The sequence below is a fragment of the Phyllostomus discolor genome, chromosome 14 (genome assembly GCF_004126475.2).
Source record: "Phyllostomus discolor isolate MPI-MPIP mPhyDis1 chromosome 14, mPhyDis1.pri.v3, whole genome shotgun sequence".
Lineage (NCBI taxonomy): Eukaryota > Metazoa > Chordata > Mammalia > Chiroptera > Phyllostomidae > Phyllostomus > Phyllostomus discolor.
In genome coordinates, this window is record NC_040916.2 from 23,401,054 (window position 1) to 23,425,290 (window position 24,237).

Consider the following 24,237-nt stretch of genomic DNA (forward strand, 5'->3'; position numbering starts at 1 on the left):
AGCACGCATATAGCACCGAGTTTGCTCCCTAAGCCCAGCACTGACTACATAATTTGCAGGCACCAGTACAAAATGAAAATGCGGGGCCCCTCGTTAAAAACATGATTAAGAATTTCAGGGTGCCCCCAGCAAGCATTAAACCAAGCATGGGGCCCCCTGCAACTGCATAGGAAGCACACCCACAAAGCCAGCCCTGCGAAGTCTCCTTCCCAAGATGCAATGGACCACGGTCCTCTGCCTACAGGTGACAGTCTCTTAATAATGCTGCTTAGCTTTTCTGTACCCGAGACTGACATTCTATCCTCCACTCTAAAACGACACCTTTGAGTCACTGGAGATGGCAACCCTCACTGCCATTACACAGCACGGAACTCGGACAATCACACTGGGAACGTATGTACCACCTATGTGCTCTACCCACCAAAACACCCGTGTCACAACATCGTGTGACAGAAATATATCCCCATCTTACAGATGAATAAACAGACAGAGATGAAGTAATTTCTGTATGGTCGCTTGGCTGGTGAATTTGAGAAGCCAGGTGAAGCCCAGAGCCACCTGCCTTCAAAGACCACAGCTTTTCCATGATCCCAGCTCCTCCTATTGCGGCAGTGGAAAAAAGGCACAGGCGGTCACGGATGAAGAAGTTGGATTCTGAGACATTAGTTTTTGCTCTGAGCGAATAAAACCTTCCTTTTATTTGCTCTGCGCATCGTCCCTGTTGATCCCAGCTCCTTAGTCATGGGCGTGTATGCACAAGCCAGTGTGTGACTTTTAAAAAAGAACGAGGCTGTCCTCTGAGGCTTGGCAAGGTCCCTACTGGAGCCCTGTCACGGTCACTCAAACGTCAGGGGCAAGTGCAGACTATCAGGAATTACAAGGCCAGCTGTTGTGTTGTATCATTAGGTTTTTGAGACCAACTGGGAAAAAATCGACTTCTGCCAAGAGGCGAGTCTCCAGGCTCTGCAACAAATATCAATTCCAATTTGCTTGAAGTTGTGCAGAGTTATTATTTTTTTTCTTCTGTTTCTCATGATTCCAGAAGTGATTCCCTGCACATTGGTGGAAGCCTAAGCTGAAGTGTGTCATAGTTTTCATCTAGATTGAAGAAGAAGTGCATTTCCTCATGCCTGCTACATCAGTGCCGGGCACATAGTTTCCATTTAAAGTGAAGAAAATATGTGTTTATTGCTGCCCTCTGAACCACAGCTGGGCATAAAACTTGTTGGGACTTTGAGCTGAGGACAGTGCATAATTCGCAGAACCAATCATCTGGCCTCAGACAACGGAAAAAAAGAATCGTAATTTGTTATTCTCGCTTGCGAGCCATTATATTGTCCAGTTAAGGGTTCTAGCCATCCCGACACTCACACGTGGCTCTCCTCAGCACCCCTTGATGGGGAGCCGGACGGCGCCTCTGATGATTTCAGAGCGTTTTGGAACCATGAAGTGTTAACATTGGAAGGGACCTGAAAGACCACATAATCTAAATACCTCATTTTACAGACGAGGATGCTGATGTTCGGAGAAGTTTCAAGGTGGCCGCAGTCCTAAAGCCAGCGTCGGAGCCGCCCTGGGAATCGGAGCCTCTGATCCCCGTCGAGTTCTCGGTCTATCACCCCGCAGCTGCTCACGGTGCTTAGCCGAGATGTCAGGCTCCATTTGCTTTGACTCTGCCAGCGATTTCCAGTGAAGCAGGGAAACACTTTGAAGTAGGAACACGTGAACGAATCCAGTTTTATCAAGCATATACTTCTTTTTTATTATTCACGCAACATTCATTATGGTGCCTTGCTCATAGAGAGCCTTCAACCATTCTTCTACGCATGTTTTCAGTCGTCAAACATTTATCGAGCGTTAAAAAACATAACAGGTTTTGGGTTGGGTCTCCAGTTGGAGCGCGTGCAGAAGGCAACTGGTCAATGTTCCTCTCTCATGTCAATGTTTCTCTCCTTGTCTTTCTCCTTCCCTTGCCCTCTCTCTGGAATCAATTTTAAAACATTAAAAAAAAACATAACAGGTGCTTACAAGGGTGGAATTCATCGTTCACTTCTAGGAAGACGTGATCTGTGCCCTAAAGGAGCTTACAGTCCAGCGGAACTGATAGTGAGCCATTAATAATTGTTTAATTACCAAGAATTACATGAACAGGGAGTTAATGATAAAGACACAATACAAGCACCACCGAAAGAAGGATGAACTTGGCAAAAGGCTTTTTTGAGTAAGCAGCATATGGAGTCAAATGTTCCAATTGAAAGCGATGTGAAGAATAGCCCTACAGACAGGAGAACCCACGGACAGAGGCACAGAGCATGCAGGCCATGCCATATTCTGGAACCTTCGAGGCTGAGAGTCTGTGCAGCAGGGGAGCTGGGCGATTTCATCCAGCTCAAAAGTAGTTCCGACCTGGTGCAGTCACGGGGATCACTGGGCATCCCAGCTCTGTGTAGAGAACAGAGCCAGCTCTCTTTAAAATAGAACTGCCCCCTGCAAGAAGCCGTAGCCTGAGCTTGAATAATTTGCTGTAACTCAAGAGTGAGGGACGTGACTGCTCAGAATAATAAACTCTTTTTAACAGATTTTTAAACTCAGGTGGTAACAAAAACTAAGTTTAAAAGGTATCAAATGCTGATCCTCCAGGGGTGTATTTTAATTAGCATTCTATTATTAATATAGAAATATATTACATAAGTACATACATAAGGTATTGTTACTGTATAACTCTCCTCTCTAAAGTAACTAAAAACTGCTTTCTTGCTTAAATTTCAAACCATTCCCATGGGCTCTGACCCGCCTCCTAATCCAGCCAGTAGGCGCTCACCTGCGTGTGTATATGAATTATGTGCGCACTGCATGTGTTTATCCCTCATCTCTGACCACGCCCCGAATGTGCACTCACTTCTCGGACTCCGGCCCTGCCCTGCCCACGCATGTTTATGGCGTCAGAGCTGCAGAGAGGCCTGGTGGGTCCTCCAAGCCTGAGCACCCGCTTCTCTTGAGCCCTCAGTGGCTGGCAGAGCTCCGGCGTTAGGGTTCCATTCTGGCTGGGGGAAGACGGCCACGACTGCTCTGCAACGGAGTGCAAGAGGGTACAGGTTGGATCCCGGAGGACCTTCTTGGTGAAGCTGCAGGTTAAGAAAATATTTTTAAGTTGTAAATCTAGGAGCATATTGTCACGTGTGGCAAAATCAGAGGTCAAAGAGACAGGCTGGGAATAGTGACAGAAACACAGCACAGGGAGTATCTTCCTGATGGGCAGACAGGAGAGAAGAAGGACAAAAGGGTATAAAAAGGGAGAATTTTATTTTAACACTTCCTTTTTAATGCAATTTGTGTGAAAAATACTGCAGTCATAGGTTTCAAAATCAAAAATACAAGCAGCTGTTTGCAGATGCAGACACTCAGCAAACACTGAGTATCTGCTGTGCACTAGGCTCTGTTTGCCCATGAACTTATCCTCCTGGCCATGAGTCTGTGAAGTAGTTATTTTGAGCCCCACTTTTCTGATTAGGAAATTGAGTCTACAAGAACGGTAGTCCCCCTTATCCGTGGTTTTGCTCTGTGAAGTTTCAGTTACCTGCGGTCAGCTGTGGTCTGGAAACATTAAGTGGAAAATACCGGATGTTTTGAGAGAGAGGGAGAGGGGCTACAGTCATATAACTTGTATTAGAGTATTTTGTTATAATTGTTCTTATTGTTGTTGATCTCTTACAGTGCCTAATACATAAAGGGAAAGGTCTGTATGTGTAGGAAAAAAACATAGTATCTGTAGGGTTTGGTGCTGTCTGTGGTTTCAGGCACCCACTGGGGGTCTTGGAACGTACACCCCTGAATATGGGGGCCACTGCACATAATTTCCCTAAGGTCACACAGTTGGCCCCGAAACAGGCTGGTGTCTCCCAGGGGCTCTCTCCACTGCGCCAGCCTGCCGGCCAGGGATGAAGGACACAGCCTTGTCCTCAGTGGATTCTCCACCACCCAGGCGAGAAAGACAAGGGGACCGTTCTCATCCACACCTGGTGCGGGGAGCTGCTGCCCACCTGAGGACCATCAGAGAAGGCTCCATAAAATATAATCGCTCAGCGTATTTCTTTGAAATATTGAAGAAGCCATTTCTGCTATTCAGCACATTTTCAGTTTTCGCGCCGCCCACTTCTGTGAAACTCCCCAGCACTGGAGCAAGGCACCGCCCGGGTGCGGGGGTGGGGGGGAGCAGGTTTTTGGATGCTTTGTCGCCCCTGCAGTTCTCTCTGGAGCCACCGTGTGGTATTGTTGTGCAGCCCAAACATTGCTTCTTTCGGCCATCTGGGCTTCCCCGGCCTGGTTCCAGTCTGAGCGGTATCTTTTCTGAGAGTATCTGTCAGTTCTCTGTAGGTGCGTATTTTCTCCCTCAACGCAGGGCCTCTAAAATCTCCCGGTTCTCAACTTTCCCTAAATACTGAGGGAAATGGCTGACCCAACGTGTGTGTTAGACAAAGCCACTGGGGCTCATTTGCCTATGTCACTGCTTCAAGGAAAGGGGACAGTTCTGTACTTATTGGCCTTTTATCACAGCACCCCACGGGATGGCCCACAGCCATGGCAGAGCACCCCCCTGTGGCCAGGCCGGGTAGTACCATGTGGACACATGGCTGAGCTGCTTTCGGGGTGCTCTCAGCTCTTCCCTTGTTGGGGCCCCATAATAGCACATGGAAAGTGAGGTCTCACTTGATAACCCCACACAGCAGGACAGCCACTGGGGAGGGTGCAGTAAAAGGAGAACCCTGAGTTTTCGAATTTGCATCAAAAGTCCCGGCACCTCCTTGGAAACCTCTGGAAAATTTCAGGCCTTGAATTTCCCATCTGTGTTCAAAAGCCGACCCCTGTTTCCTACCCACCACAATCATCACTGTGTATTAAGCTTTATTGACACATCCTTTTGCTGATACATCTGCACCCAGAGGACAATTGCTCGGGTACCATCTCCACTTGTTTGTGAAGAGAGCTGGTCCCTGGCACCAACATGAACAATAATGACCCCTAGTCTCTGGTTTTACGTACTGTGTTTTTCCAAGGGCATCTCGTGCATTCTTCCAGCAACTCTGTAAGGAAGGTGTTGCTAGTTGCAAATCAGGAAACTGAGCTGCTGAGAGGTTGCATGCTTTTTCTCAGTTCACCAAGTGACGGCGAGAAGGTGGAACTGGGGCTTCCGATTGTCAGTGTCCTTCAGCTATACCATGCTAACAGGCAGAATGTTACAAACAAAACTCACAATATTTCAAATAATGAACAAATGCACATTCAATAAATAGAGTTTGGGATCAAAGGCAAAGACATAACAGGGGGTGGGAAATTAGGGAAACAGACTTCCATGAAATGAGTGAGATTTTAATAATCAAAATGTCGTACATGCTTTGAACTTCCTTTAGGCAGAATTCTCGTGGAAAAAAAATAGCTTCATAGGCGGCAGGCAAGTTGATTCCATGCTTAAAAGAAAACTCTCGTCCGCTAACGTTCATCATGATGTCTTTCATTTGAAAATGTGCTTTGCACATGTGAGGGCCTAATAAATGCTAGTTGCTAATGACAATGAAGACTGATGCACTGAAGTCACCTTTGGCACCGAACTTGTCAGCTTTCCCAGGAGCAGCACATGAGGAAGGACGCTGCGTCCCATTAGCAGCTCCGCTGAGCATTTGGGTCTGCAAGAAGCACTTTTTGAGCCCGCTGTGGTGGGGGTCCGAGGGCTGATAACACAAGGCCATATACGCACAACGCCAATCATTCCAATGAAAGCTGAAACATTCAGTCAGTCATCTGGGGTTTCGGCCACGTGACACTGAACATCTGGATGACTGAGTGTTTCCAGTTTTCACCAGGATGGCGCCCCATAGATGCCGACGTCCACTCTTGGAGACCGGCAGGGCTCTGAGATGAATAAACATTTACGTGGCACAGCACGGGCCATGAGAGTGCATCTCATTCATTCATTCCTCAGTAGTCGTGTTTGTAGGAGGGAGTGCCCATGTCACCAGTCACTCTGTTGGTACAAGAGACCAAGCGTGCACAGAGCGCTTCCAGGCCAGGGGAGGAAGACAGTGATCCCAATACAAGGCAGTAATGGCTGTCACAGAGGCATAAACAAAACGCCACAGGAATGCAAAGCAGAAACGAGCTAGTTGTACCTAAGAGAGCTTGCAGATCTTCAAAGATGGGTGATATTTGAACAAGGTCATGTGATGCTAAACAGAGGAGGGGGGCGTGTTCCAGGTGAGGGGGAAAGTGGGACAGTGATGAACAGAGAGACAGAGACTTAAAAACACCTTCTAGGAAAGGGGGACGGAGGAGGTGGTGAGCATGGGGTGTACCTGCTTGAAGGCCTGGGTGTTACAGGTCCAGGCTTCAGCCCCCTTCCAACTACATACCTTCCATGAAACAGGAGGTCCACAGGCAGGAGGACATGCTCACCCAGAGCCCCTACCCCCGGGGCCACTCCTTCCCTTTGCAGACCGCAGTATGGTTTCCTAGGGTCCAGAATGCCTTACCCAAACAGCCCCCAAATGATGTTTGAGGTCCTACACTTTTCTTGCCCCGAAATCTATCTTCCAAAGCTAGATGGTGCTACTGCTGTGAGCTTCACCTACGCAGAATTAAGAGTGGTGAGCGAGCTTGAATATGTGAGCTGGAGTCCATGCACCATGCGGTATGTCTGAGGCCTCTTACACACTGGCTGGAGCTGGGTATGGAAAGGGAAGGGGTGGAGCTGGCCATCCCCAATCCACCATGAGCAAGAGTGGAATTCCCAGGGGTTCAGAAAGCAAAATTAGAACCTAGCCTTGCAGGTGGTTCTAAAGATAGGATAGTCAACGTAAGATTATATCACATGTCTTATTTGACACGTTGTTACCTTGCTTCATAACTTTTAACTATGTAAATACACTGTACGTCAGCCTGCACTGATACTCTTAACCTGGATTTTGTAAATTTTAGGGACAGGTTTGTATTGGGGGAAACCTATTAATGAAGAGGCTGGGGAGAGGTGTTGGGACTAACCTGTAAGGGGTTTTACAGGACAGACTTAGCATAAACGTTTCTAAAACAAGACATTGCATGGCTCAAATCTTTCCCCTTCATGCTCTCTGCAGTTGCTCCTGCCTCAGAGATGCCTTTCTTCTCTAAACTGCTGTTATAATTATTACCCACGCCGTACGGGGTAGTTCTTAGTGATGGAACACCGAAAGGATGAATGAACATCATCTTAACTCTCCAACCTGGCTACCAGCTCCAAGAAAAGATAAACGTCTAACATGTTTTTCTCTTCCATGAATGTCTTACATAGTTTTGGGGTGGTGGTTTTGCTAATAATAACTGCTTAACAACTCACTGCAAAAAGTGGTTAATGAAAAACAAACTCCAGGGTGACAACAGCACCCTGTCCAGATGCCAACCCTATTATGCGCCTTTTCCCCTTCAGGACAGGATGTATAATTTGCAGCACCTGGTGCAAAATGAAAACATGGGGCTTCTGTCCAAAAATTATTAAAAATTATCAAGGTGATAGTAGAGCGTTAAACCAAGCTGGGGGCGTTGCTGAGAGGCGGTCGGGGGGTGTCCCCAGTATGTCCAACTGCCCGGGTCTGTTCCCTCCACGCCGTGAAGACAAGATGGCTTTCCTTTGGGCTTTGTCGGTAGACTCAGTGGACACGATCTTTGGAAGTCTTTCCCGAAGGGTGGTCTGGCAGGAGTTGAGGCGACTTCAGATGGCGCGTTTGTTTAGTGTCGTGGTTACCTACCAGTGTGTTATGATCTGTGTAATGGTTATGCAGATGTGCTCCAGGGAAATAGAATCTGCACATCAGTCAATAATTTCATGTTTATTATTGTTTGGGACAGGGCTAAGTTAAGAAGTGGACTGAGTTAAAGAAAGGTAGTAAGGAAACAAGAGTACAAATGGTATGCAGATGCTGCAGGAAGTGTAACGTGGTGCTGGGAGCCCTGAAGTTTGGGAACAGTGGGGAAACCGGGTGCTCCCCGTGGCCCAGGGGCGCTCAGCGTTGGCGAGGCATTCGTGGGCCACCTCTGACCTTTGCTCTTCTGTTCCAGCTGATCCCTTTTTCTGTGTTTGCCATTGGGCTGGTAGGATTTTTTTAAGATTGAAAAGGAAAGGCCACTGAATCTCCGGCCTAGGGCAGGCAGCCACCAGAAATCTGCAGGACCTCCGAGTCCGTCAGTTGTGCACCGCCCCCTCTCCTCGCTGTCTTGCAGATGGGAAGACTCTTGACAAGGAGCAGAATACTCGGAACTGGCCACAAAGCTCTTGCCGCCCACGTCCCAGTAAGCCCTCCACCGCAGCTTTATATACATACAGGTGAAATTCAGCAAAGGTTCTTTGAAGTAATTGCCTGCATTTATGCCACTCTTGAAAATCTAAATGATACAAAGTGAAATTCCTAACTGTACTTGATTTCATCGACAATCCAATAAAGTATTAGTATATTCACATGGCCAAGTGGCTCTACCAAGAGCACCTACAGGGCAAGGCAAGTCCTAGAAGGGAGGCTTATACCTAGCTCTTCTCGTTCCCAAGCTCAAAATATTTTCACCATTCTTCGCTAGGACGCTGAACACCAGGGCCCCATTAATCATCCTAGAATGATGTTTCTACTAAGCTCACCCAGAACTAGTGCTCCAAATTCCTGCAGGTATTCATCTTAGGGAATTAGAAACAAGAAATCAGAATTCCTGGGAAATCTTGGGAATTCCCAAAGTCATGTTATTCTTAAAGTATTTTCAACATTATTTTTGCCCTTTACTCATTATGGATGTCTAAAAAGTATTTAATAAATATACCTATTGTCAATTATGAGTTTATTATTAAAATAATAGATATTAAGTGTGATAGTACTAAGAGGAAAGCCTATGGCAAATATTTCAACTGGAAAATACCACAAAACCTAATTGGGTATATTAATGTTTACTATTAACAAGTAATAGATATTAAGTTTGGTTGTACTAAGAAGAACTGTAGCCTATGGCAAATATCCCAACACTGGACAATACCAGAAAACACATAATTGGATAATATTTAAATAATGTAACATTTAGATCTTCTAACAAGGTTAACAGCAATGCACAGAAATCACATGTCAATATTATCAATTTGAAGGCTTATTTTGCTCCCCAAGTCTGTTATTTTTAGAAACCCCGGTCATAGAGTGACCAGTTTGTATGACTCCATGTGATGAGAGTTGCTATTATTTATTTTATCTACAAGAATGACTCACTCGCAGCAGCACACAGGCCACGAGCACGCGCTTGGCTTGGAAACGGCGGCCAGCAGCGCCGGTGAGGCGGCGGCCTCTCCTGTGTGCTCCTGTCCTGGTCCCAACAGGCCAGCCTTGACCTCCCGCACTGCACGGTTCTTCTGACTCAGTTCCTCTCTGTGTTGTCTGTTCATTTTAGTTCTCTCAGGAGATCATACTTTTCTTCCCAATTGCCTGGTGTCTCAGCCTATTTTGCTTGGGATTCAGGATTGGAAGAGGGCACAAAGGTCGCAGGAGTGCTGGGAAGAGATTTCTGTGTGGCGACGCCAGCTAGGACAGGTGGCGGTGCTGGGTGGTGAGCACTTGGAGGGGGCAGTCAGGTCGGATTATTTGTGTCCCAGCAAAGAGAGGAGAAACGACTAAGGGAGGTTTTTAACTTCCTCCTTTTTGAAATAAAGAGCCTTTTAAACCCTCTATTAGGTAATGAGTATTCTACACGGATTTAAATTCACTGTCTTCCCAGGAAGGACTGTTATTTAGGAGTTAATTGCTAGTTGCTTGTTTAGTCTTTCTGTGGCTGTCAGATTGCTGCTGAGTGCCCACTCATAAACAAGAAGCTTCCTAGCCTGTCCTCCCCTGACCAAACGGACATGTGTTTCCCATTTAAACATTTCATTGCCCCAACTGAAAACAAATCAGCTGTGTCTTTGGGATCTTAAGGGGAGAAGGTTGGGATTTATTCCTGGACAAGGCTGAGGAAAACATTACCCTAATGGATGAAATATGTTTGTACTGAAGGTTTCTTAAAAGTGTTGAATGGGCCTTTCCCAACGTGATCCCCTCTTCCCTGAAAAGGCAGGCACGCACGTCCGTGGGCATTGTCCTAGCTTGGCCCGGCGTGAGGAGCAGTGGAGGAGTCTCGCGCTGGTTCCGATAACCCCGAGGCGCGGCCACTGTCTCAGAGGTCGCTCGCCCACCTTGAGCGGCGCGGCCCGGAACGCCGCTCTCTCCTGGCCGGGCTCAGCACCGAAACCCACTTCCTGTGTTCCGAAGCCAAATTCCTCCTCCGGTTCAGCTTTTCCCAAGAAGGCTCTCACTGATTTCTCAACGTTCAATGTGGTCAGCAAGAAAATTGGTTCTGGAAAAAATATTTGACTGTCTGCATAGAAAATAATGATCTCCTTAAGACTGCAAGCCCACTGTGGAGGACTTTTGGCTCCTTTTATGTGCTGTGCCCCGATGGAGCACAGGAAATGGGCCAATGGGTTATTTTCCTTGGCGCTCCGGAGCGTGTTTGGTTTAGCAGCTGGACGGCTTTTAGAGGTCAGGCCGGGCAGCGCAACGCGAAGCCGCTGTCAGTGTGTCAGGGCCTGCGGGGTAATTAGGAAAACTCACCAACACTGACAGGTTTCTTCTGAAACCTATGTGATAGTAATGCCCACAAGCAAAATATACTGGGTTTTCTTTTGTCTGATTTTGCCACTCTGTGCTTGGAGACTCAGAGGAACTTGAGAGCTAGCACACTGCACAGTGTATGTAGCAAGAGAACAGCCAGCTAGCCGGAAGCTGGCCTCTCACTCGTAGTGGCGCCAGACACGCAGGCGCTGAAAATACATCAGGACCGTGGGGAACGTGTATTTAGATATTAACCTCATAGAGATATCTAATTCAAGTTCAGAATGGAAAGTAGACATCACTTCTCTGTCACGCAAATCAGTGAGCCTCCATCTGACAAGAGTGAAGGTCCCAGTCTCCCTGTTCTAGGCTTGGCCCTGCCCCCAGCCTGGACCTCTGAGCAGAGAACGTTTTAGCAGAATCATTAGTCTATAGTCCTATGGACATTATATTCTAGCCTTCATATGCTATGGGATGATAACTGTCCTCTTGCACTTGCATTGTTTTAATGTGAGACCACAGGTTTCCTCACAGTTGTCATTCTGGGGTATAAAGTGAGACCTTACTTGACACAAAGCTTTGCATTCACGTGAAATGTAAGTGCATCACCAAGAACATTAGCTTTTCTCTCAAGGCCTGGGTCATTTGAAATTCTGTCAAGCATACAGTTTTTTTTTTCTTTACTGTTGTACAAGTAATTGATTCAACCACTGAGCAAAGCGGACCTACCACAAAGTCCTGCAGTATGCATGAAGACAGACAGTCCTTGGCTCTGGTTATTCAGCCAGTCAGAAACCAATCCAATGATATTATATCGTTATATAGCTCAGATTCCACTACTTTTTTTTCTGTTGGGAAATGAGGAATGTACTCGAATGTCCTCTTGGACATTTTCAGTGTTCTAGCTACCCACCTGAGGATGAAACATCGAGTACAGTAGAGTACAGTAGAGCACAGGGGTCCTGTCATTGTGAGTTTCCTGATTTGTAAAAGGCTTCCAAAGAAGAAGATGAATAAGTACTTTAGAATATTCTAATCCACCAGTTTGTTCGTCCTGATAATTTAAAAAGGCATAATGAACACATCCTATCCTCTTAGGGCCATGTTCTCTCTCTCTCTCTCTCTCTTTCTCTCTCTCTCTCTCTCTCTCCTCCAAAAGCATCCATTCAACAGCTTTCTGGGAGGAAAAGTCACCGAGGACTTAGTGCATTTCAGCAGGGCTTGGACTGACCCCGAAACCCCAGACGTGGCCTCAGTGAATCGAGCTGGGCCCACTTTTCTGAAGGATCCTTAAGGAAAGTAGTGCTGCCAGGATGCACAGCACATTTCCCAGGACAGCCGGAAGGGCACATTCCCGCACCCTAAGATCCTGCATCATCCCGGGTCGGAGTGAAGCACTGCGAAGGCAGGGATTCTGGTGCAGCGGCTCACTGTGGGCGATGCTGGGCAGACGTTCGCCAGAGAGTTGCCTCTTCTCTGCCTTGGAGCTCCTTTGGCTGAGTCAGGATGTATGCAGGATTCTGTTACTTCTCAGTCCTTTCAGAAATGAATTTCCCATACTTCCTCCCTGCCTGACTACAGCCTCCCATCTCCCTCTGCGAAGGTTGTGAGATGTGCATGCCCGGCCTTCTCCCCACATTTAATGAACTTTGAAACATGATCAGCATAGGAAAGTACACAGATGGTTATCAGGAGCATGCTGTGCCTCCCACCCAGCTTTTGCCAAATGTTTGTTGTCCTTGCTTTCTTTTTTAAGAAGCACTTCAGATGTATTTGAAGCACCCAGTGTGCCCCCCCTCCACCCTATCCCCACTTCCTCACTCAGAAATTGCTTTTCCTGAAATTATTATTCTGAGACTGTTTTCATTCCTATGCATCTTTTTTATATTTGTACCCCATACAAATATGTTTACAAATACTATATATCAGTGTGCATTTTTACATTTTATATGAAGTGGCATATATCCTTTTGTAACTTGTTTATTCCCCCCTCCCCCTTCAAAGTTATGTTTCTGAGAGATACCAAAGGGCATGTCTGCGGCCATTTATTCATTTTTAAAACTCCTGAATCGTTTTCCACTGTATGCCTGTACCCCAGTTCGTTGGTCCTCCAGCTGATGGACGTTCCGCTGGCTTCCCCTGTTTCGTCATTGCACAGCACCCTGCGCCCAGCACTTCCGGTCGCGCCTCCCTGTGCACGGGCCTGAGCATCTCGGCCGTCGGGTTCCGCTCTCCTCGCTGCACCTCTGCTGCGCTGGGTGGTGCGAAGCAGAGAAACACGTGACCACACAAAATAGTTTTCAGGTGCCTTCAACTTGTAGATGACCTTGCTGTCTTTGTTTTAAGATTTCTCTTTTTATAACTAGAATAACATTTTGAGCTACTTTGCAGGAACTCTAGGGTGTCAGGTGTTAATTTATTGAAAATATTAGTGTTATTTATTGATTACAACATTCAATTATAACATCTAAAGGGCACGCGATGCCAATTAACTATATATTATAATATTTAAATGTTCAATGTGGGAAAATAAGAATGTGTGATCCCCAAGAGCTGTAAGTCCATGAACTGCAACAAGGATCTTGAAATGCAAGTAGTGTGGATGGAAGGAAAGAAGAGAGCGAGGGAGGGAGGGAGGGAGGGAAAGGAGACAGAGGGAGGGAGGGAAGGAACAAAGAAGAGAAAAGAGAGAAGAAAAGGAGGCATATTAGTTAGGTTGGGCTGAGCTGCAGTAACGTAGAGACGTTGTCATGCAATGGTTCATCAGAATAGAATTTTATTTCTGTCATCTGACACTCAGAGGTGTTTCCAGGACACCAAGGGTTGCAGCTTTGCTTTCTGTAGTCACTTTTCAGGGTCCGGGGTTGTCTGCCACTTCTCCGTCCTTAGCGTGTGGCTGCCAGAGCAGATCAGAGGTTGTCAGATCAGTCAGGCAGACGCAAGAAACCAGGAGGAGTCCCCATGGGGGCCGGGACCAGGGCTGACATGATCAACGGCCACTTCTGCCTGCATTCCATTGGCCGGAAACGAGTCAGAAGACCACATCTCCCACACTGTAGGGGGTGCTGGGCACTGAAGTATACCTGTGTGCACAGGAGAGTGTACACGGGCTTTGTCCAAATGCTAGTTCTCTCTTCCACAGGAAGGGGGAAAGGAGTTGGTATGGTTTTAATTGAAGTATTTGCAGCCAGCATTTGTAAGAAAAAAACAGTCGATACCATTGAGATGGAAAACGGTTTACAGTTAAAAATGCTTTCTCTCCTCCTGCTTGCTCTGTAGTATTTGTGCTATCTTTGTCTGCCTTCATTTCTCCTTCTTCTACTCCTGGGAAGAAGAGGTCCCCACTACTCAGTCCACATAGTTTTGGTGAGGAAGCCCCTGGCAAGAGAGAATAGAGCTTTATCTTAGGCAGGCCCCACAGAAAGCATGGTTGGTGGTAATGCCCGACACGCGGGTAGGTTATCGGGGTAATGATCCCACGGAAGAGGAATGAGGAGCCAGGGGAGTAATAAGGTAGAAAGGGGAGGCCGACCCAAGGTGTGTTATCAAGATGGACACCCTGCTGTGGGGACTGCAGTGTCGTATCTGTAGATGGGAGTGGGGAGCCTTTATCCATTGGTTCGCTGGGGCTCTGTCTGCCAGGCTGGGGGAAATAGCCTGAGGACCGAGTGCTGCCGTAGTGACTAGAGCCAGGGGTGGGGACCAGAGGAGTGGCATTTGTGCTCAAGGGGTGCCTGACACAGGCGGGCAGCCCTGGCCTGGCTGCTCAGGCCCCATCCACCCCCAGGACACAGTGCTGGGGTCGCTGGTACGCGCCAGCCGAGCCAGGACGCTGGAGTGCCTTCCCAGCGTTTCTGTGGCAGGAGCTTGTTTCTCAGCTCTCTCTTCCGAGCCGAATGGATGTGAGTCTGTGCGGAGAAGACCCGCCCACAGACCCGAGAGACCGGCAGAGCATTCTGCTGGGACCGGGTCTTCAGCACCCAAGGTTCTTGAGCTGCCCTGACTGCAACAGCTCCTCTTCTCGTGCTGTGACCCACCTCCCGCCCACCTAATATGTCCCCTTTAATTAACCATCTCAACCGAATTTGGCTGAGTTTCTGCTAGTTGCCACTGCAATGTACCTGGCAGTGTAGACATACAGAACTCGATAGATAAGAGTGTTATTTATCATAGGCCTTCAAATCTAGAACGAGGTGACCAGAGGTGTTTTGCGAATCCAGAGGATCTCAACCCAGTGCCAGATCTCCAGACTTCTGGGGGTCAGGCAGTAGCAAACGCTGTCAGACGTAAAAGGGCTTCCCTTTGCTAAGGGTTTCCCTAGGCAAAGCCAGGGAATTTGAAACACAGTGGAACGTGCTGGGGCTTGAGAGCACCTAGAGACAGGAGTACAAGCCTCCTTTCTCAGCCCTTCTCCACCTCCCTGCTGTGCCCTCTCCCCACAGGCCCGGTGTGAGGTGTCCAACCCTCACCTACTGTAAATCACAACGCACGGAGGTGCAGCCTGGGATTGAGGACAGGTTAACTCTGCTCAGAACTCTTCCGTCGCCCGTCCTGGGTGGGAGGCTGGAGGGAGCCTTTGCACGAAACTCCCAGGGAGGAGCCGAGCTGCGAGTCCCGTTTCTAAGAGAAAAACGGGGCCAGGTGGATTCAGATCCAGGAAGTGTGACTCGACAAGATTTCTGGCGTTGGATTCTGGTTAACAGGATCGCCAGAAATGGAGTCAGAGGCAGCCAAGCCAGGTTGTCTAGGGGGTGTATGTTGCCCAGGTACCGAGAGGCCGAACCAGTGCCTGGGCGGCGGTACCGGTGACAGCAGTTTCGTCCGTGCGTTCCCGTGTAAATCGAGTTCACAGCTGCTAACCCAGTCATGGCCTACCCTCCTCCCTTAATGCGTGTGCCTTTGTAAGGGCCTGAAAGGTCAGCATGACGCAGAATTCTCAGACGCTTCGGAGTCCCTTTGCAGAACACAACAGTGCAGGAGGGTCTGCCCCGAGCCCTCCAGGGTCTGCCCTCTACCCCAAGCCGGTGGCCCGCACGTGTCTCCCCCCAGCCACACCCTGCACCAGAGGAGCATGCGCAGGTGGCAACTGCATCATGCGCAGGTCCCTTTACATCTGTGACCTGCACACACAGTGGCCTCAGGAAAAGAGGTCTGTATGGGCGCCCAAAGTAGACTCTGGTTCATTTGGACAAGGAATTCCAAATCTCAAGTAGCTGAAAGACTGTCTGCAATGGAGGGTGCAGGTCCCAGACGGGCACAGCCAGCTGGCCTTGGGGACTCTTTGCTCAGGGGAGGGGCACAGTCAGGGGAGTGCGGGTGGGACCCAGGGCAGGGTGTGCGTGCACCTTGCCTGTTCTGAGGGTGTTGGCCGCATTCCAGGGTGTGGGACCCCCAGAGGGGTGTCCTTGTGTCCTTTCAATGCAGCTCCTTGTGACTGGAACCAGTTTGGTAGATCTCTGCCACCTATAGCTGAAAGATTCCTTACTAAAAAGCCTTCAGTGCCCAAAGTCTCGGGCAAGTGGTCTGTAGTCAGTGCTTCCAGTTTGAAAGCACTTTTTCTTGCCAGCACTGCCTAAAATTGGCCCCCCGGCACTCTGGTGGAGAATTCTGTAGGAAAATCACGGGACCAATGGCCTCTCCTCCGTCCCCAGGTAGTCAGGGGTCTACTCGACAGCACTGGGTATAGTCAACTTCCCCATCTTTTTGAAAACTCTTCTTGTCTTAACTCTGGGATGACAAACAAAATGACCCTGCTCCTGGGTTTCAAACAGCCCCTTGCCCAGTGCCTTTGGCAGCCCCGTTCCCAACTGCAGGTGTCCTTCTGTCCCCAGTCTTCCTCCCGGGGTGGAAACTGCATCCAAAAGCCACTTGTCAGATACATCGCCTGAGTCACAACAACGCTCTCTTCTGGAAGAACTCATACCTTCTTGTTGTCACCTCCTTGAAGATGAATCCTAGACTTCTATCTCCCTCCTTAACCTTGGTTCCAAGCCTGACTTGCGTATCTTCGCTTATTGGATATTTCCATTTTGGTTTTCAAATTCAACAATACATCTGAGACTGAAATTATCACCCCCTGTAACTGAGTCTCTCCCGTTTTTGTTGATTGTTGTCACTTTTGTGAGTGATTCATCCTCCTAGGCCCCAGGTTCCGAACCAGTGGTGCTTGGACTCTGTTCTCCTTTTCCTGCCGTGCAGTCTCAGTGGTTCTTTCTTTGCGGGATGTTCCTCCCTCAGCCTTTGTTTTCTGTGCCCCTCCTGTGTTCTTCTGCGTATAATCCCTGTTCTGGTCTAATTGATCTTCATTCTTTGACTATAATAATTCTGCTAAAATTATTTTTTGCGTGACTTCTGTTTTCCTGCTCAGTAATTTTCAGTGGGTCTCTATGGCTTAAGGAAAGGTCCACACTTCTTTGCCTGCCTGACACCCAGTCCGTGAAGGATGAAGCCTCTACCTCAGTTTCCAGGGTTTCGTCCACTCTGCTTCAGAGTTTGCTCTTCACACTGTCAGCCGTGGCTCCCGAACGCAAACTCCCCATTTCTGTATCTCTGCCTGCATCCCTTCTTCCCCACTTTCCCACCTAAAGGCCACACCCTCCTCTTCTCCTGTCTGGATCCTGGTGGATGAAGTTCAAGTCCCTGTGCCCACGCCAGCCCACAGCGCTTCCTCCCTTCCTCATCTGCACCCGGCTGTGGTATTTAACACATGGACTGTCCTGAGCTATGGTACACATTTGTTCATGCCAGAGTTACCTTTGATACAGACTTTAGTTGGCATGAGAACAGAATCCGTGCCTCCCACTTTGGGTTTCCCACTCCCCGCATCCCCACACACCCAGTGCTACGTATGATAAGGGGCTTAAGAAATTTCGCTTTGTTATTTCTTTATTCTGAAGTCTGTTTTGCCATATGATGTTGGTATTGTGAACGATAAAGATGTTAGTGGAAAATAGCTAAACACTCACAAGTTTCTCTCTGTACCTCCCTGTTACACTAACACATGCGTCCTCTCCCTCCGTCCATTGTCTTTGCTTTTTAGGAACAATAGATTATTTTCCTTTTTAGGAGATAATGTTACACTCTGATAAAAAGTTATCTCACTTATAAGTCTCTGTCACCTTCACTTTTCTCTGAATGTAACTTTAGATTCTGACCGATCTGTTTCTGAAGTTCAAAGAGAAAAGGCAAACTCAACTGTATGTAACAAAAGACAACATGTGGTATCCTTCTTTCTTTTTATTGAAAAGGAATCATTTCTATTCTAGCGCAAACAATGTATATTTTACATCATAAAGCAAGATATAATTTACATATTACATTTCTTATGAGATCTTTATACCCTAAAATGTCATTCCCTTTTTTATTCGGTCACCTCATCTGGTTCCATTTAACCTGCCATGTACCCCAGAAATCAGCATCTTGTTTGGGAGGGACTGGGGACACATACAGATTGTTTGTATGCTTTTTTATCTGCGTATAATGATGGTGAGTGACAGGGGTTTGCCTTTGAACTCTGTGGCCCTGACGCCCTCTGCTGATGCCTGGCTCAGGAGCCAGAAGGCTACTCCTCCAGATCACATATGAAACCTCTGCCTGCAGCAAGGCAGTGGTCAATGAGTGACACTGAGTGCTTCTACCCTGGGCAGACTTCTCCATCAAGTGCCTAGGTAATAGAAGCCTGTGGTGTACATTCACCTCCAGTGCCCGTTCCTCTGGGCGCCCAGCACTGGGTCCTCCACGGCACTCCCAGACATCACTTGCCCAGGCCGCGGATAGAACCGCCCAACTTCACTTTGCATTGGGGTCAGGCTTTTGGTTCACCTCGGAAATGGATGTCAAGATAGAGGTTTCAAGTCAATTTGGTTCGCATGACCCTCCATCTCTTGACTCCCTCCTCTAAGACTGCCCACCCCCCAAGGAAAATTTTTTGACGTGTGATTTCCGTTCCCTGCACTCTAATACAAATCCCCTTTAGGTGTTCTCCCCAGACTCCAAAAGTTCACCAAGTTCTTGGGTTGCACTGATTTCGCAAAGAACATTTTAATCTGTTAGGATGCACCGTACCTTTGAAATTTGATGATTTACAGCAGATGATGGGAAAAAAGAATTAGCCTGGGGACCCTTTGGGAAGCATGTCACGTGTGTTGTGCAGACAGCCTACATGAACCGTTCGGTAAGAAATGTTTGAATAGTAGGTGAAAAGAACAGGGAATCGGTTGACGAGCAAAATGGGCTTCCTTCTTATAGAAAAAAGTACAGAATCGACATTTGAAATACATTTTCAGATTGGTGGCTATTTGACTGAAAAAAACTACTACTGCTAACGCAACCTGCTGTGCCAAGGCACATAACAAATACGCACTCGCAGTGCATCTCAAACCGCAAGTTCCTTGCCTGCCACTCAAAGTTGATACACTTGGCCAAAACTGATCTCAAGTTTTTTAATTACTGACAACTAAAATTATTAGAACCAAGCTGGTCAGGAAGAAAATATAAGTAAAAAATGTGTCTGCTCTTTGTGTCTTAAATTATTCTTTGGTCAGATGATGTGATTTCTGAGAGGTCTATAAATATAAACCTATTTCTCATTTCCAAATGCAAAACTTCTAAGTATTTATAGCACGGCAGCATTTCCTTGCTAGAAAACAAGGCCTCTGAGTACCGTACCCTTCCATGAGCCTTGAATACTTTTATAGTCCCCTTCCTCCCATGGCTACGAAGTGCTGGACATGCAGAGAATATAGGAAAGAATGCAGGAGCAAATGAATAGGGCCTCACAACATCCCTGTGAGGTAGGTAAGTATTGTTAAACCCATTTTACAAAAAGGTAAACTGAGGCACCGCATGATAATATGGTTTGGTCAAGTCCACCTGACAAGTTACAAAAGCCCAGCTGGAAACAAAGGGAAAGAAACACAGAGGTCAGTCCTGGCTCCCAGCCCTAGCCACTACACTCTATTTGAAAAAAATTAGAAAAGAAAAAGAGCCCACAATTGTCTTTTTTGAAACTTAGACAAACCTTGAAGTATTCCACTTCCACATGTGTCTTTCAGATTCCTGTCGAGTCATAACAGGGCAGCTGGCCAAACGGCTTTCCTGGCCACCCCCACCACGCAATTCCCATGAGCGATCAGGATGTATCAGCATTGCACCCAAGTTCAGGCAGCAAGCTCAAGAACATGCTTACAGCCTCACATCGCTTCTCATTAATGGAGAGCCCTAATGCGAACATGAGACCCCTCTCCAACAGCTGCCCTGGCCATGCTCCGTGGCCTTCGGGAGAATGCTGTGGAGAGGAAGAAAGGAAACGAGATCCCCACCAACCGTCTCATGCTATAGAGCTAGTGACAGCGCTGACGGTGGGAAGTCACGCTCTGCTGTGTCTGAGAGACTGCAAACTCAGCCCGAGAGAATGTTTTATATAGATATAAAATATATAAATATATACAGCGTATACATAGGTGTGCGCCCAATGACCCGAAGGCACCAAGGAGATAGAGGCCATGCCTTTCACAACTTGGTCTTGGTTTTCTGAGAGACACTTCTCTCCCTCATTCAAATGAAAAACACTTCTTCTAGCAAATAGCCCGTGACAGCAAATCTTTGAAAAGCAACAAATATCTTTAACTGAGGAAGGCTGACTTTCAGGATGGGGGCCATGGTGATATTATCGATAGCTTAGAGCTTAAATCTAGAGACTCGGTCTAGAGCTTGTTGCTTAGGACCAGCCGGACAGGCCGGCGGCCGGCTGCTGCACAGGATTGCTTTCCTCTGCCCCAGCAGCCGATGGACACGCCTTACCACGGCCCGCAGAGGGGGACACAGGGAGGAGGGGACTTGTGTGTGGCACGGGTTCTTTAGAAAGGCTCTGGCTTTTCGGAAGTTCCTAGAGCTTCTCTGTATGGGAAAGTGGGAAGAGGGGCGGGTTAAGGCACCGAGGTTTAAACACATCAATGAGGAGACTATAGGCAGTTATTCAGAATATATATATATAGATGGTTTCTTTGGCTGCTGTAGACTTTTTAAAAACCCATACACTCATGGGGGCGGGTGGGCTGAACCCCGCTGAAGAAGCTCGGAGTATATGAAGCAAAGCACGGACAGAAGGACAGACAGAACGAACACACCCAGGAACGAGAGGTGCCGGACTCCCGGGGGGAGGAGTGACTGTGAACTAATTTGCATTTGTCTCCTCTCCTGCTCTTCTCTGCCATGGTCCCAATATTTTAGTTCTGTTTTTTGGTTTGTTTGTTTTTATTATTTTTTTTCCAGCAGATGAAGAAATGACAGAACAGGATAGGTGTCTTATGGTTTTTTGGATTTCTTCTTAGGCCTGTTTAATTATTTTTTTCCTCAGTTGACTGTTGGCACCTGGTTCCTCTGTAAACTATATTCCTTGGCCTTCAGTCTCAGGTTGGCAATGCTGTTGGCCATGTTGATGCCCTGTGCAGGGCTATTGTTGGCACATGTGGCAGAATAAGTAGCCATGGCACTGTAGGGACAAAGGAGAGAGCAGGGAGAACAACAGGCATTAGTTTCACGAAGCGGCAAGTCTGTGCCCCAGGTGGGTGCAACTCTCAGGACGGGGGCCAGCAGGGCAGGCGGGTTGGACTAGGTGAGCTCCGAGGTCCCTCACAGCCCCAGGTTTCCATAGTCTAGGGCCCTTGGGCAGCGGTGGCTGTGTTTGGAAGGGTGGGGGGTGGGGAAAGCAGTGGGGACTGGACCAAGGGATGGGCTGGGGAGGGGCATTCGCTGTGTTGGATACAGTGAGTCATGATTTATTTCTGGGGTGAGAGGAGAGAGCAGCTTATGTTGAATGGCAGGTGTGTGATCAGCTGACCAATTAAAACTGTTTAATCCTTCTTCCTGCCTCCGTCCCTAGCCTGCAGGAGCAATAAGGGAGAAAAGGCAGCATTTGAAAAAGGGCACTTTGCCTTCCTCACTCTAGGAAGCTTTCATTCTAACACATTTTAGATGATCAATAAATACCCTCTGAAATACCGTGCTTAGAGAATCAGTTCAACAGCCCAAGGTAACTTCTCTGCCACTCTTGATTCCCCAGTTGATAGTACCAAGCAAGCATCACCAAATCCAGAGGTTCCCGTCCCAACTGGCCTTGATTTGCTAACTTCTCAAGAGGACTGGAGTAGCTCTGGGCACTGCCTTTGGGTCAGGAACTTTGCAACGTTCCAGCCTCCTAGATAAACTAGCGAAGGCTGCAGTTTCAGGATTCCCGGCCTGCGTCTCGCTGTCCGTATGGCTGAGGAAAACCTGGAGTTTTGCGTTCCGCTGTCAGAGATGGTAATTAAGACCTAGGAATACCACTGGGAAGAAGTTTGTAATTGGTGGTTTTCTGTTACTTGCATCCACACATTTCTTTTAAAGGAAAAAGTAGTGGCTTCTTAGACTTGGATGCAAATTACTCATTACTTTATATAAACAGTTAAAAGGGAACTCATTTTAATTAAGTGAAGGTGTTTCTACTTGTTTCTAAGATTAGCAAAATCCCTTTCAACTGAGATAGACTTACAAATGGAATGACGTGCAGCCTTCCATTGCCTGCATTCCAGTGCAGTTTTGTCGGCCGCACAGGAGTCTGTGGTTCGGGGGATCAGGTGACAGAGCAGAAAGGCGGAACGCTAAAGCTACTGCACATATAGAGAAACTCTGTCATTAATACTTATTTGGGACACCGCACCATCAAGACTTGTGGTCAAGACCCACAGTAGCCTATTTCAGCTCAGTTACTGGCAATTAACCCAGGAACATTAGCTCGAAGAAATATAATTAGTCCCAGATCATTAGGTCTTTCAGGGAATATACATTCTTAATTAAAAATCCTTATAGCACTGGTGTGTGTGTGTTATGGCAGAAGGAAGAAGGTTCAGAAGAGTTATAAAAGGTCCTTACGTTCTTGTATTTCCTTTTTGCCTGCTTCAGTCTTACCCATCTCTGGATTGATGAACTTAACTATCTGCACAAAGTTGGGTTCTCCGATAGCTCCCTGCACTTTTCCTTTCGGCACTTATTTCAGTTCCTCAGCTGCAAGCGCCACAGATCTGACGTCGTATGTGCCTTGTTCACGCTGCCTCCCCAGGTAGAGCTAACTTCCTGTCCACCACATACTCGGCGTTTAATAACGCGTTTAATGAGTAGATGAATGACTAAGAAATGTCTACCTACGGTATGATTAAACTGATTCCAGCTCAGTGTCATTTTTCTCTGTCATCCTGCTGTGAGTAATGGTTTCTAAAAATATTTCATAATATGCTTTTATCCTTAGGAGCAATTCCTCCCTGTTAATTTTGCTGTCTTAATAGAATGCACAAAATCAGAAAGGACATGACAAAAACAGGCACTGGTGGTTGCATGGCCTTAGAGCCATCAACGATAGCTTTTAAAGTAAAAAAATTGAACAAATATGAATGCAGGTTAGACTTGCAGAACAGACTGTCACCTCTACCACTGTCTACCAAAGTCAGAGGCAGAAAAAGAGACCCCAGTTAGGATAGGTTTCGATTAGCAGTAAGCTAAGTGCTCAGAACAACCCATTAAAATTGAATGGGTTTGTTTTTTCTTTACAATATACCAAGAAATTCCACTTATTTTCCAAACTCACATACATTAATAATCATTTAATTCCTATATGAATTACATGCTTCCATTCAAGCACCTGACAGAAATATATGCAAATCTATACGTCTTCCACTCAAGGAAGCCCTAGGATACACTAAAGTCTAAGTTTTCAAAGCAATCAAAGATCTGAGTTGGTCAGAAAAGAGATCATTGGATTTGGGAAATGCGCCCACATCGTAGATCACAAAGTCAGCCAAGTCAGGCGCTCTCAGCCAGGCCTCCGTGTGAGAGGGAAGCCCTGAAATGCACGGAGCTGTTGGAGTGCACGGGAGAGAGGCTGGGGTTGCGAGTTGCCTGTATCAGTCGTTAAGCACCAAGAAGGAAACTGGATGGCTCCCTAGAACAGAAGACTAAAACTTCTTGGGAGAGCACTGATAACACTGAAATCACTACGGTTGTAGTTTCAGTTTTATCTGTGACAGCACTAGTGTTGCAGCAGTTTCTGCATAGTTTATGAATATCGTGTGACATTCTAGTCTCAAGACTCAGTGTGGTAACAGGTGTCTTGGAAACACTGAAATTCCCTCACTAGCGCAGGCCAGATATTCACAATCCAAATGAGACGAATGCTGACCCACTTCCCATCTGAAACCGGGCGAGTGGATGTCAGGGTTCTCCCTTGCGCAGGAGACTGGATTTTCGCTGAGATACTTTCCCTTACACGCCAGCCTGTTAGCAGAGCCGGGAACAGCGTGCTGCGTGTACTTGTACTGCGGGCTGCTTGCGGGACACCGCCGGCTTAGTGAGGCCTAAACTAGCAGGACCACAGGGCGAAAAAGGGTTGATATTCATGAGTGAGTTTTGTAGTTCGCTTGGAGCTTGGCAAGTGACACCATTTTCCTTTGACAGATGTTCAGGGAAGCTGGAAACTTTAAAAAAATTGACCTAAATTATTCCAGCATTGCATAGCCATAAGAAATAAACTAAGAGAGTCTTAATTCACCACCTCTTATCAAGTGTTTTG

The 24,237-nt window shown here is 47.2% G+C and overlaps 1 protein-coding gene and 1 long non-coding RNA gene across 5 annotated transcripts in view; one reads left to right on the plus strand and one right to left on the minus strand.

The window, feature by feature from the left end:
• The window catches only part of LOC118498176, a 161,841-nt gene that overhangs the window by 13,912 nt on the left and 123,692 nt on the right, over positions 1-24,237 (plus strand). The window lies entirely within an intron of this gene.
• Positions 17,859-24,237, minus strand: part of PRRX1 (paired related homeobox 1) — a 70,724-nt gene continuing 64,345 nt past the window's right edge. For 2 of the 4 annotated variants that reach the window (XM_036015425.1, XM_028530752.2), the window contains exon 4: positions 17,859-21,129. In XM_036015425.1, the coding sequence (XP_035871318.1) occupies positions 20,991-21,129 (139 nt within the window). In that variant the 3' untranslated portion in view covers positions 17,859-20,990. The remainder of the gene's footprint in view (positions 21,130-24,237) is intronic. The other 2 variants (XM_036015427.1, XM_028530753.2) reach the window with 1 other exon arrangement.